The sequence below is a fragment of the Indicator indicator genome, chromosome 6 (genome assembly GCF_027791375.1).
Source record: "Indicator indicator isolate 239-I01 chromosome 6, UM_Iind_1.1, whole genome shotgun sequence".
Classification (NCBI taxonomy): domain Eukaryota; kingdom Metazoa; phylum Chordata; class Aves; order Piciformes; family Indicatoridae; genus Indicator; species Indicator indicator.
The window spans coordinates 38,345,414-38,360,157 of NC_072015.1; the positions used below are offsets into that span (position 1 = coordinate 38,345,414).

The 14,744-nt window shown below is 41.0% G+C and overlaps 1 protein-coding gene across 1 annotated transcript in view; it reads right to left on the reverse strand.

Moving 5' to 3' along the window:
• Positions 1-543: 543 nt before the first annotated feature.
• Positions 544-14,744, reverse strand: part of LOC128967427 (sodium-dependent neutral amino acid transporter B(0)AT1-like) — a 28,539-nt gene continuing 14,338 nt past the window's right edge. Inside the window, exons 5-12 of the mRNA XM_054381539.1 lie at positions 13,622-13,732; positions 12,635-12,747; positions 10,526-10,654; positions 8,611-8,767; positions 7,508-7,712; positions 6,211-6,370; positions 3,872-4,034; positions 544-753 (exon numbers count right to left, since the gene is read on the reverse strand). Of these exons, the coding sequence (XP_054237514.1) occupies positions 544-753; positions 3,872-4,034; positions 6,211-6,370; positions 7,508-7,712; positions 8,611-8,767; positions 10,526-10,654; positions 12,635-12,747; positions 13,622-13,732 (1,248 nt within the window). The remainder of the gene's footprint in view (positions 754-3,871; positions 4,035-6,210; positions 6,371-7,507; positions 7,713-8,610; positions 8,768-10,525; positions 10,655-12,634; positions 12,748-13,621; positions 13,733-14,744) is intronic.

Consider the following 14,744-nt stretch of genomic DNA (forward strand, 5'->3'; position numbering starts at 1 on the left):
CATTTTTATTACAAGCTTGAAAGTAATAGTTAATAAAATATCTAGAATTATAAACGAATCAAGCTCTCATTGTCATACTTAGAAATGTTTTTATTAAATATTTTTAAGTCTGGCATGAGACAAAGAATATTGGTGGCTTTGTGCAAGGCAGTGGTATATAAAGTAAAAACAACTTCATGTGCAAGAGAGGTCAGTATTGGCTACCCAACCAATATGACTACACATGGAAGAGTCCTTAGAGCATGTCAAGTGCAGTACATCCCCAAAGAAAGAACTGCAGGCTAATTTCAAAAAAGATAGCTCCAGAACCAGAAAGAGGATAAGTGATCTGGCCTGGTGTCCCAATCACTTGCAAATGTGGCTGTTTTGCTTCCAGCAACCAAGCCATTCACTCTTCACAATGCCTTGCATTGTGATGTTTACCTGGAAAGAACCCACATAGTTATCCTTTTCTGGAAATGAAATGAACTTTTGGATTCTTTACAAAAATATATAGTTACTTTTCTCACTACCGAAGCATTCTTCCACGTTTTTGGAATGGTTTTATGCTGAATGCTTTAAGTTTCCATTGAGAGAGGTGTCAGATGAGGAGATGATAAGGCCTGTGGAATCATTTCTTTTCTGACAGCAATCCCTGATGGCTTTGTATGTGGCAAAGACAGGGATGGCCAAACTAGGCACTCCAGCGAGGATGACAATAATTACATACACCCAGCCAGGATATTCAGTCTTCTGTGGTTTGGGGAAATCCTCCTGAAAGAGCAAACAAGTTGTAAAAAGACATGAGGAGCAAATACCTGGGAACATGCAGATATTCAATAATTCAACTGATCAAGACATTAGCTAGCCACAATGGCACAATAATTTTCCAATTCCACAACATTATCTAGCTTGTGGGTTTCAAGTCTCAGATGTTTTGGACTTACTTTTGCTTAAAAGTGATGGAAAGAAGATGGAGTGAAAGAAAAAGAAACCCAGGAAGGGAGAGTCATGGGACTGCCCTTGGACATGCTTCCCAGGCATAATGAAGTGTGGGGATGAGGGAGCTCACAGATCCTCAGGGAAGACTGAATTCAAAGGGTGCGGGAGGGTTGAAACCCAGTTAAAAAGGAAATGAAGTTGCCAAGAAAGAGGAAAGCAGCTCCATTTCCCCATTTTCATTTCTCTTTCTGTCTCTGTCTTGTGAAAATAAAAATTAATCTTCACAAAGTAAGTGTGCTGCTTGACAGTTCCTGCTTTAAGGAGGGCACTGGTAGAAATCCAGAGATCGTGAAGCAGATCTACAGAGGCCCGGAAGAGATGAGGTGACAGAGAAAACAAAGGAACCCACATTTTTTTCTAACATGCTTTTCTCTGTACCACATGCAGCTTTTTATTCTGCAAGAGGTGGAATTTAATGTTAATTCAGTATTAATTTAATTCATTAATAAATACTAACATGAAGTAATTGAAAATCATAGAATCATAGAATGGTCTGGGTTGGAAGGGACCTCCGAAGGTCATCTCACCCAACACCTTCTGCAGCAACCAGGGGCATCCTCAACTAGAGCAGGCTGCCCAGAGCCCTGTCCAGCCTCACTTTGAATTTCTCCAGGGATGGGACCCCCAACCACCTCCCTGGGCAACCTGTTCCAGGGTTCCATCACCCTCATAGTAAATAACCTGTTCCTAACATCCAATCTAAATCTACTCTTCTCTAGTTTGAAGCCATTGCCCCTCATCCTATCACTACAGGCCTTTGTAAACAGTCTCTCTCCATCCTTCTTGTGCTGGAAGGTGCTGGAAGGCTGCTATTAGGTCTGCCCAGAGTGTCTTCTTCTCCAGACTGAACCATCCCAGCTCCCTCAGCTTGTCTTTGTACCAGAGGTGTTCCAACATCCTGAGCATTTTTGTGGCCCTCCTTTGGACTTGCCCCATCAGTTCCATGTCCTTCCTGTATTGAGGGCTCCAGACCTGGACTCCAGGTGAAGTCTCACCAGAGCAGAGTAAAGTGGCAATCACCTCTCTGGATCTGCTGGCCACACATCTTTTGATGTAGCCCAGGATGTGATTTGCCTTCTGGGCTGCAAGCTCACACTGTTTGCTCATGTCCAGCTTCTTGTCCATCAGCACCCCAAAGTCCTTTTCCACAGGGCTGCTTTCTATCACCTCATCCCCCAGTCTGTATTGATAATGAGGATTTTCTGGCCAAGTTGCAGAAGCCTGCACTTGCTCTTGTTGAACCTCATGAGGTTCAACCTGGGCCAACTCTCCAGCTTGTCCAGGTCCCTCTGGATGACATCCTGTCCCTCTGTCATATTGACAGCACCACTCAGCCTGGTGTCATCTGCACAGCTGCTGATGGTGCCCTTGATCCCACTGTCTATGACATTGATAAAAATATTAAGCACTACAGATGCCAGTAGGGACCCCTGAGGGACACCACTTGTCACAAGTGCCAAGGCCTTCATGAAGCTGGCATGCATAAATGTGCATAGATCCAAAACTAAGAAGTGAATGCTTTGCTGTTTTCCACACATTTATCTGCACCAAGAGTGCATACAGTGTAAACCTGTCTTACAAAAGTACACTCAAGGTGTACATGTACTGAAACTGCACCTGCTCGTCTATACACAGCTATGCTAGCATCCAGCTTTTCCTTCAGTTATGAGCACCACTAAGGGCTTGACACATGAACTGAAGAGTAAACCCAACATTAAGGTAACAAATAGTGTTGGAATTCCATCAGGAAAGATTTCTGAAAGAAAAAGTTTAAAAAAGATGTATTTTTAAATCAGTGTTTTAGTTTAGCAAGATCTTTTCTCTTAATAAACAACTTTTTCACAGAATCACAGAATCAATAAGATTGGAAAAGACCTCAAGGATCATCAAAGTCCAACCTGTCACCCAAGACCTCATGACTATTAAACCATGGCACCAAGTGCCTCATCCAATCCCCTCTTGAACACCTCCAGGGATGGTGACTCCACCACCTCCCTGGGCAGCACATTCCAACAGCTAACAACTCCCTCTGTGAAGAACTTTCTCCTCACCTCCAGCCTAAACTTCTCCTGGCACAGCTTGAGACTGTGTCCTCTTGTTCTGGTGCTGGTTGCCTGGGAGAAGAGACCAACCCCCACCTGGCTACAACCTCCCTTCAGGTAGTTGTAGACAGCAATGAGGTCTCCCCTGAGCCTCCTCCAGGCTAACCACCCCCAGCTGCCTCAGCCTCTCCTCACAGGGTTTGTGTTCAAGCCTGTGTTCTCTTCATGCCCACCTTGTCATCTGTCTCTTGTTCCAGAGATGCACTCCCTGGGGGTTACTCTGTACTAACTACCTGAGCTGTAAATAACAACAATGCAAACAGTAACTCGTACTGACTCTTGACATAAGGAACAGCATATTTCACAATGAAGAAGCCTTATACAAGAAACAAAATAGAACAGCTCTTCTTCCATCAGTGCTAAGTAACCAGCACGAGTGTAGGTCTGTGATTTGAAATGCATACAGAAATATGAGCAATATCAAAACAGCTTCACAGATTCGGTGCTTTTTCAAGACAGAAAGGCTGTGACATGTTCAGCTCTTCCATAATCCCTGCTGGGGAGCTGACATCTGTTTCAGTCTTGTCTGGCAACTGGACTCATGGCTTGGTTTTGTCCACTTTGGAAAATCTGCTTAGGTGTTTCTATATCCAGGTTGCAGGCATCACATCTGAGTTGAGGACTATTTATACTAGGTGTTACTTTTTATTTTTACTTTGTGTCTTGAGGTAAGTTTTTTGTTGGAAAACTGTTTCAAGTGACAGATGGATGTAGATGACTATGACTCTTGCATTAAAGAAGGATACATACAATAATTCTAAATAAATATTTTGGGGTTATATACTTACATAGCTCGGGTCCCAAACGCTGTAAAGCAGCTCTTCTTTGACTTTCACCACAAAATAAAAGAAGAAGATAACTAACATAATGAGAGGACTGATAACTCTCCAGGTAATCTGCCAGAAAATATTGGGCTTGTGTCCAATCATGAACTCAATATCCTTGTTAAACCTAGAAGGAAAAACAGGAAGTTCAGGACAGTAGAAACTGCTCAGGATCAAAGGGTTCCTGCTCATAAACAGAGAAGCCCAGACTGTCCCCAGCTGAGCTTTCCAGGACTTTGCTAATGTCAGCGTGAAAGGAGGATTGATAAGACCAGGAATTAGACCTAAGTAGCTCAGATTAATGCAGATATAATCACAAGTCAGGAAGATTATATTTGTAAGTTTACTTTCTTCAAGAAGTCCGTGAAGTGTGCACAAAATGCTTTTGACACAAAAGAATTAATGCAGATGGAGTTTCCCTATGACATATTGCAGTATTTTTTCATGATTTTTTTTTTTTTTGGCAAAGCATCTCAGAGATACATAAACTAAAAGGAATGACATAATAGCAAAAAGAAAAAAGTAAATTGGAGTATAAAAAAAAAATAGATGCTGTGCATAATTTTTGCTTAATTTGGATTACTACTAGTTTTTTCAGGTTGAGTGCTGAAAGAATATTTAACTTAATGCTTATTAAGAGCACCTAAAGATATGTTATTTGGGTTACTCATAGAGAATGCAGTGAGCAATGGGGCAAAAACGTCTCCACAACAAGAAACATTCCCTGTCTTGAGAGTGATACTATCTGCAGTCAGCCCTGAAAGAGTTTATGATCTCTACATATGAAGCAGAACCATGTGGATACACTTCTTAGAAAATAATGATTTTGGAAGTCATAGGGCTTGTATTGTTAATCCTCTTGTCTGGCTCTCCTGTGTCTGAGGGGACTATTCAGTTGGTCCTACAGCTATGAACAACACAGGGAATTCAGCTGCATAAATTTATTTTATCTTTTCATCCCTAACTTCTAAAATCATAGAATTGTCAGGGTTGGAAGGGACCTCAAGGATCATCCAGTTCCAACTCCCCTGCCACGGCCAGGGACACCTCACACTACATCAGGTTGCTCACAGCCACATCCAGCTTGGCCTTAAAATCCTCCAGGGATGAAGCTTCCAGCACCTCCCTGGGAAACCTCTTCCAGTGTCTCACTACCCTGTGAAAAATTTTAAAGGCATAGACTAAAACTACCTCAATTGTGGACAGAAATATGACAAAATTTGTTTTATTACATCTCTAAAAAGTGGGTAGGTTAATAATTATTCACTGCTACAACTGATAAAAGGCCTATGTCTATCAGCTAAGAACGCTTCCCAATAGCATCCCAATATTTGCATCCTGCTGTACAACAACATTGGCAGCCTGCTTGGAGATCCTTGCTTTGGAACCCTCCTGGGATACAACTCTGTTTTAAACTTTCAGCTCAGTGCCAATGTGCTTGGACTTTGTTTCTGCTAGTTAAATTTTTAATGCTGTTACCCTGAAGAACATTTATTTGTAAATGTCACCATATTTAAAATGTAAATGAGCTGTAGTGGCACTAATGTGGCCACTTTAAGTCCATACATTCTGCTACCTACTTAAAAATGGAATTATTTGCACTCATATTATTGCACTGGAGGGCACTTGCTTAATGTTTTCTTGCAATATTCTGCTACCTACTTAAAAATGGAATTATTTGCACTCATATTATTGCACTGGAGGGCACTTGCTTAATGTTTTCTTGCAATATTCTGCTACCTACTTAAAAATGGAATTATTTGCACTCATATTATTGCACTGGAGGGCACTTGCTTAATGTTTTCTTGCAATATTCTGCTACCTACTTAAAAATGGAATTATTTGCACTCATATTATTGCACTGGAGGGCACTTGCTTAATGTTTTCTTGCAATATTCTGCTACCTACTTAAAAATGGAATGTTTATTTTAGTTGGTTGTTATGGTACATCATCTATTATAATGTATTAATAAAGTGAAAAGCTTTCATGCACAAATAAAAATCCCCACTGCACTCATTCATAGATTCATAGAATGATTTAGGCTGGAAGGGACTTGGAAGATCATCTAGTTAAACCCCACCCTGCCATGGGCAGGGACCAGGTTGCTCAAGGCCTGTCTTAATAAAGCATTTTTTCTTTATGTTGAGAACAGTATTAGAAACCTAAATCACAAATAACATCTGTGTAATTTCAATGATTTCTGTAACAGAGATTCTGTGCACTGAAATGTAGTAAGATCACAGTTACCCAACTAATCAATTCATGCACCAGCTTCTAGCAATGTTTAACTTGTATTTCATACCTGTCTATTCCATAAATGTAGACCACTGAAAACGTCTCACAAAATGCAATTATCAGCAGGGGAATAGAGCCAGCAAAATTGTCAAAGAGAGCCAGCCAGTAATTACCAGAGTTCAGCACAAAAATGAATGCTATCAGGTAAGACCCCAAACAAATGAGACCTGTGAAAACAACCAAAACACAACAAGAGTATTTAGGCAAAGGGGAACAATACAAAACAAACAAAACCAACACCCCACCCCCCCCCAACAAACAAACAAATATAACACCAACAAAACAACCAAAACCCCAAAACCAACCAACCAAAACACCAACCAAAAACCCCACCCCAACAACCCACCCCACACACACACATCCAAATCCAGGACAAAACCAAACAAACACAGTCTCACAGTCTCACAGTATATCAGAGGTCAGAAGGGACCTCAAGAGATCATCAGGTCCAACCCCCTGCCAGAGCAGGATCACTTAGGGTAGTCCACACAGGAATGCATCCAGATGGGTTTGGAAAGTCTCCAGAGAAGGACACTCCACAACCCCCCTGGGCAGCCTGTTCCAGTGCTCTGTCACCCTCACTATAAAGAAGTTTCTCCTCCTGTTGAGCTGAAATCTTCTATGTTCAAGTTTGAACCCATTGTTCCTTGTCTTATCACTGTGAACCACCCAAAAGAGCCTGGCCCCCTCCACTTGACACCCACCCCTCAGATATTGATAGACATTGATCAGATCCCCTCTCAGTCTTCTCCAGACTAAACAGCCCCAGGGCTCTCAGTCTCTCTTCATAGGGGAGATGCTCAAGTCCCCTAATCTTCCTTGTGGCTCTCCCTTGGATTCTCTCCAGCAGGTCTCTGTCTCAATCAACCACAAGAAAACCCCCCAAACTGTTAAGATAATTTCCCTGTAACCAGAAAGCTTTATAAGTAACTTTTAATTCCATTGCAGCATGAGATGCCTCAAACAAAATAAGAGAAGGCCAAGGAGAGAAACAGGTCCTCTTCCTCCTAGTCAGTGGGACAGCTTGGGTGAAGTGCTCAGGTCCTTCAGCTTCACAGTGGAGGAGGTGAGAATCCTCATGAGCAGGCTGAGGGACAAGCCACAGGGTAAGCAGCTGTCTGCCGGTGTAGAAGGAACATCACAGGAGCTGCCCCAGTGGGGGACGCGAGAAAACCTTCAGTAGGTTATCTGGGAGTCTTACGACCATGACAGATAAGAAAGTAGATGGGTGGTGGCTGGATTTTTCAGCATACAATTCATTCCCTAATGGGAGAGGAGGTCAATTGTCTCTAAAAAGCACTTACCAGTAACCAGTTCCTTAGGCACTTTGGGGGGTATAAGCTTAAGATCTTGTAAAGGTACAAGCACACCTTCCATATTTCCAAACATAGATGACAAACCCAAGCAGAAGAGCATGATGAAGAAGAGAATGGACCACAAAGGTGAGACAGGCATTTTGGTGATAGCTTCAGTGAAGACAATAAAGGCTAGGCCAGTTCCTTCAACTCCCTGTGGAAGAGGTCAGAAGCTCCAAAATGAGGCTCATTAACGTTGCACAGCACTTAAATTCCCATTAGTGTTCACTAGGCTTGCTGAATGCTAAACTATGCCACAAGGCTTTTCACAAAGCCCTCCTAATACAACAATATATTTACTGCAATTACAATATAAATTATATTTCATGGAATTTTATAGGCCCCTGTTCTCATCTGTAGTTTACCACCTTTTTAGCAAAAACAGAAGTGCACCCATTTAATTCTTCCTGTAGCTTTTTCACACTGGTGTCAAGGTCCACTCTTTCTGCATTGTGACACACTTCTACTGATCACAACAGGACTTGCTCCATCAAGGAAGCATCCTTGCTCTGGGAATATTTTCCCTAGTCATCTTGTGCTATTGCAGCTGCAAATAGCTATTTCCAGAGAAATACTTGATGCTATTTTCCCAGCTTGGAACATCTGTGATTTTAGTTACTAGTCTGACAGATTGCCAGTAGGAATGAAACATTTTATATATTCAAAGGAAAAATGTGGTCAATGAAAGTAATTCTTCAGCCCGAGAGCATTCCAAGCCAATCACAATCAATCACTTGAGATATATGAAAGCCAAACAACCTCAGAAGAAATGTTAGGAAATTAAATAACTGCTTCACCATGAGATTGGTGAGATACTGGAACAGGTTGCCCAGGGAGGTGGTAGAAGCCTCATCCCTGGAGGTTTTTAAGGGCATGCTTGGATGTGGCTCTGAGCAACCTGATGTAGTGTGAGGTGTCCCTGCCTGTGGCAGGGAGGTTGGAACTAGATGATCCTTGAGGTCCCTTCCAACCCTAACAATTCTATGTTTCTATGAGTCTAACCATCCTTATCATATTTAAGGTATTAATATGAGGCAGGGTGATAAACTTACATCATTCAGGAAACTTTCCAGATTACAAGTTTCAAACGTCAGGTTGGCAAAAGTATTTGGATCGGTCGTGTTACATAGCTGCTGCATTTGTTCAAAGTTGTCTTGGGTTACATTACCTTCTGGCAAGTCAAATGCATTCATCAGAGTAAGAATATTTCTGGGAAAAAAAAAAAAAAAACAAGAAATACAAATAATTCACATGATTTTATTATTAAATTGTTTTATTTTAATATTTTAAAAAATATTAAATTCTTAAAGCATCCTCAGGATTCCTTTTCATCACGAAGCCAGTTATTAAGAGCACATTTTCTTCTACAGAGGGACAAAGGAAGCAATGTTTTTGTTGCTCAGCATTGGGTTTTGAAATTGGGAAGTCCATCAATATTCTGTCTGCATAATCCTTTCTTCTTCCATAGTGAGTCTGATGCTGTTTTTCACAGCAACGGGTAACAGTTAAACGGATGGGCATGCTAGAGACATGTGCAAAGGCTAGGTGCTCATCTTTTCTCTGCAGTTTGGGCATCAGATCCCAGATTAGGCAGCTTCTGGGAATGTGTTTGCAGCTGTGTATCATTCACTTCTAAAGCTGATGTGGAGGAACTTGACTGGAAGTCACAGAGCCTGGCAGCCTCAGTCAGAACAGAGTCTGAATTGCTCTGGTAAATTTAGGTACCTTTGATGAGACAATAAAGCTCTCCAGAAGGCAACCTAAATACAGAGCTGACACAAAGATCAAACTGTGTTCCATCCATATATCAGCTCATCAGGCATCAACTACTGTGAATTCTGCATTTTTCCCCCCCAGAGTTTCTAGACAATTTTTCAGTGATTGGTAGAGCTTCATCTAATGACTTGAAATTGGAAGAATTTAATGAATTCGTTAGGATATTTTCCCAAAACAGTACACAGGGTCACTAGCAGTACTTAAAGCGCCTACCCTGTGATCCAGCTATGGTCAGGATTCTGCAGGACTGTCAGAACTGCTTGGTCACAGGGAGCTTTCAGTGAGCAGTGCTTTCAGTGGTTCATTGAAAGTTATCTGCAAGGCAGAACTTCACAGTCTGGCTGCTATGTTAGGAGGCCTTTGGGGATTTGACATCAGACATAGTGGAAAGAACAGCAGCAGCCTAATACCCATTGTTTGTTTGTTTGTTTATGAAGTATGTGATGTAAAATCCAATTTTTCATAGAACCGGCTGTATTGAAACTTGTGTTATCCTGTCAAGTAAATACATTCCTTCAGAATATTTCATATCTATTGTTGCAAATTTTTCACCCTTACCTCTAAAACTCTCTATATTCCAGCATGTTTTAGTGAAATAATATATCACTAACTGATTCTACCTTTATACATTTAATTTCTTTGTCAGTATGAGTTGTTACATAAGCTGTGGTTTTATTTGTAAGAATTATTAAAAAAAAAAACCCAAACAACCCACATTAAACTATGGAATATCCTCTTTGTCCCTTATTACTTCTTGGAAACATCAGGGAATAATGGAAAACATAGTTCCTCACATAACATCTCAAATAATTATCATTCACTGGCTCAAATAATTATCATTCACTGTGGGGCTGATACTATATGATTCAGAAGGAATAAATCCATTATCATCAGACCAACAGAGAAGTAGTTGCTCCTATTTTCCCAGCCTGGAACATTTGTGATTTTAGTTACTAGTCTGAAAGATTACCAGTAGGAATGAAACATTTTATATATGTTCAAAGGCAAAATGTGGTCAATGAAAGTAATTCTTCAGCCTGAGAGCATCCCAAGCCAATCACAATCAATCAATTGAAATATATGAAAGCCCAACAACCTCAGAAGAAATGTTAGAAAATTAAACAATTGCTTGTGCCCCAACCAAACAAATCCCTGGGTTTTTTTTTTGTTTGTTTGTTTTCAATAACTTACTTGTCAAAACAGTCATCATATCTTTCTGTGGCTCTGAATCCAATGATGGAGTATATGACAGTTGCTGCATAGACAGATGTGAAACCATTGATCACTGATATAATCAAGGCATCTCTCTCACAGTTGTTGCTGCAATTCAAAGAGCAAAGAAGAATGAATCTCGGACACTTTCCCAAAATAACTACTAAAACTGGCTGCCAAGACTAACAAAAGGAAGTGGTCTACAGATGCATAGATACATCACTATGCTCTCTAAGAATATACAAATATGGCTGTTAATGATAGATTCAGTGAATTAAAATGTGGTGCCTTAAGCAGTTTAATAGCTACGCTCCCCCTCTGCCCCACTTCCCAGACAAATAATCCTAGTCATAAGGAATAACTGCCTGAGTTGTTTCTATGCCTGGCTCATGGGAAGTGAAAAATGAAGCAAAAAAAAAGGATGTCTCCTGCTTTCCATGTGTGTGTGTAGACACACATTGGCATAAGCTGTTTCTTAGCTGCTGGGGTCTCCTGCTGCAAGGTAGAGGATTTGAGTTTGAATTCATATACTGAGAAGAGAAAAGTGGCCAAATCTTCCACAGAACTTTGATAACAGTGAAGTTGCAGCAGCCCAAGGCACTTGAAAAACAGCTTTGTTTGATTTTTTGGGCAGAAGGTTGTTCAAGATGTCCTCAAGTTTTGGAAATGCAGTGGAACATCTTGCTGATAAAGTTGGACAGGTGAGCTATTGCATTGTGAAAACTAAACTGCTTTGTAGAGACATCTCTGCTGCAGGTGCTTGCCAGCATAACTGTGCTAAGATGGAAAAAAAAAATTGCAGAGCCAGAAAGATACTTGCATCTGAAAGACAAGATAAGGAATCAATACTAAATTAGTTAATGGTTTTATGAGAAGGCTGTAAACCTCTAGATATTGCATTTCTCTTGGCCAAGACAGTACTGTTGAGATTAACCTGGTGTGGTCATATTTAATTTTATGATCTCCTTCAAGACAAGAGGAAAGGCAAGCCTGTCCAGCCAAGGCTTTTGACACTGTGATGTTTCCTCATTTATAGCAGTGCAAACAGGGCTCTAGTGGGCAGAAGGCCCTGCACTGAAACGCACATGTTCCTGACTCATGTCATTTTTTTCACTATAACATGAGGTTCTCAATGACAGGCTTGATAAATGTATTCCTTCTCTTCAAAGTAAAACACTCAAGCTCATTCTGGTTGTGAATGAGTGAATCCTCTCAGGAGAGGTGCTCCAGCCCTCTGATGATCCTTGTGCCGCTTCTCTGGACACCTTGCAGCACCTCCAGATCCTTCCTGTAATAGGGGCTCCAGAACTGGAATCATAGAATCATGGAATCAAGCAGGTTGGAAGAGACCTCCAAGATCATCCAGTCCAACCTATCACCCAGCCCTATCCAATCAACCAGACCATGGCACTAAGTGCCTCATCCAGGCTTCTCTTGAACACCTCCAGGGATGGCGACTCCACCACCTCCCTGGGCAGCACATTCCAATGGGCAATCTCTCTCTCTGTGAAGAACTTCCTCTTAATATTCAGCCTACACCTCCCCTGGCACAACTTGAGACTGTGTCCTCTTGTTCTGCTGCTGGCTGCCTGCGAGAAGAGATGCAGTACTCCATCTCTTCTCTCGCCCTATCACATATGTAAAGGAAGGAACCAACACTGGATCCAGCTGGCAAAACACCTAGACATAGCTTCTTACCTCTAAGCAAAAGATTTAAACTCTGGTCTGTAGATTGCTTCAAATTATGTGTATCTCTCAGTTCTGGCAGAGTGGAGGAGACAAAGGGCAACCTTGTGAACTGAGTGCTCCTACACAGCAAGCTGCTGCTCCTAAGTTGGTGGTGGGCAGCCAGTCCCCTTCATTTCTACCTTACATCACCACATCTTTCTGTAGGAAGCCAACCAGCACTGGTACCTGAAATCTTTACTTGTGGGAGAGCTAGGATCAGTCAGAGATGTGACTTACATGCTGAGGGGATGGTGTCCCAGTCCTGAGGAATTGCTATGTAAGGGTAAAGCAGAAGTGGACACGCTTCATTTGGAAGAACAAAATATTCATGCAAAACTTGGCTTTTGCCTGGCTACTTACTGAACAGAGTTGTAACTGGAAAATGAAATGAGGCCTCCAAATGCCAAGGAGAAAGAGTAAAACACCTGAGCACCTGCATCCAGCCATGTCACTGGGTTAGCCAGCTCGGTCACCTGAGGCACCAGACAGACAGCTTTAAGCATAGGCAACATTGATAATCAGAATGAATATGAAGGATTTTAAATAAAAATTAAAACATTAATATTAACCATGCAGAGTTCACCATTTTGGTAGAATGTTAACAAATAAGTAAATACTTTTTTTTTTTTTAAGAAGAAAACCCAGGTGTAGATTTTCTACAACTATTTTCAAAATTGATAAACAAATTAATTTCCATAGCTGACAGCTGCCATGCCTGTTTCCAGAAAAGGTGTTTATCACTGATCATTAAAAATGATTATTTAGAGGTCTTCTAATGGAAAATTAATCCCTTTTTTAATCTTGTTTAAAAGCTCTTTATAGTTAACCCACCCTCTTAGGTATTTTGCCCATGTAGCTGCACTGATTAGGTTGGTTCTGGACCAACTGGACAGATTAATAATGATTATTTAGAGGTCTTCTCATGGAAAATGAACCCCCTTTTAATCTTGTTTAAAAGCTCTTTATAGTTAACTCATCCTCTTAGGTATTTTGCCCATGTAGCTGTACTGATTAGGTGGGTTCTGGACCAACTGGACAATTTGTGCTTTGAAGTTAGACTCATCCTTAACTAGCATACAGGGAAAGAAAGCAAGGACCCTCATTGCATTGCTCCATGATGATCCTTCTGTTTTTTTATAGCATTATTTTGATGGGGTGTGGAGAAAGAGACAGGATGTGTGTATTTTACATCCAGTCAAAGGATTCACCTCCCAGAGGCAAAACTTTAAAGGTGTCTGAGAGACAGCTAGAAAAGCATGGATGCAGAGGACTAATTTTCAGCTGGTTGTTAATTACAGAGATAAGTCTGTTGTGTTTCACTCAGGCAGGAATCACACAGTGACTTACATTAGGGGTGAAGAGAAACACAATTCCATTTGTTGATCCTTTCAGTGTCAGTCCCCGGATTAGAAAAATGGTAAGCACGAGGTATGGAAGGGTTGATGTCACATAAACAGCCTGCACAAGGAGCATGTATACAAAACACTTAAATAAAGTACAACCCTTGAGTAAAAATAGCACTGCAAGGAAGAAAAGAGGGGAATAAACAAGGCACTGTGACTAACAATAAGTTTCAAGCAAGTCACCATTAATATACTACAGAAAGCTACGCTCAAGAGTATGTGCATTGCATTTTGGTAATAAACATTTTGAGTGCTTTATTTAAGACAGATTGTGGTGGCTTAAATTCAACTCAGATCACTCAACAGCAGCATGAAAGATAATCTGCACCCTGAGATCAGGTTGATGCTGCCAGTGCAAGGTTTGGCTCTATAGGGCAGCAGGATATTTATCACTCTTCTAGGAGATAATGTTGAGGAATAGCACAAACCCAAAGAAATCTTTGGGTGTATGTTTCGAAGAGAATGGTCACAGCAAAAAAAAAGAGAGTTCCTTGATTCTGCAGTTGATGTTAACATTAACGTTAAAGTGGTAATACCCTGTGATGGTTTTAAAGCTGACTTTTAAATTTTTCTTCACAGAGTTCGAGCAGAGAAAGTGAAAGAATGTAAATAAATCACTATTGGGTGCAAGAAAGCAAAATAATGATTGTTCTAAACACTTCCATTGGAGAGAGAGAAATGGTTAAGAATCTCTACTCAAAACAAGGTTGGGGAGTTGGGCAGTCTCAGCTTGCTCATCTTCTGTCTGCCTGCTTCTTTTCTGGCTGAAGATAACACACTGACCTTGACAAGCTAAGTCTAACAACCTCTCTGCTTCTTGACTCTCTGCCTTCTGCCAGGAGGGTCTGGGGGAACTCCTTCTGGCTGGGGGAAGGAGGATCCTTGGGGAAGACCCCTTGAGGGAAGCAAAGGGAGCTTGGTTGTGCTTTTCTGTTGATTGTACATATTTGTAAATATTGTGAATAGTGTCTGTTTGTACATATTCACTGCATTTCATCATAGATTGTAGATTTGCTTGTAAATGCAGCTTTCATTTGCTTCCAGACTGAGCTAGCCTGGTCATTGTT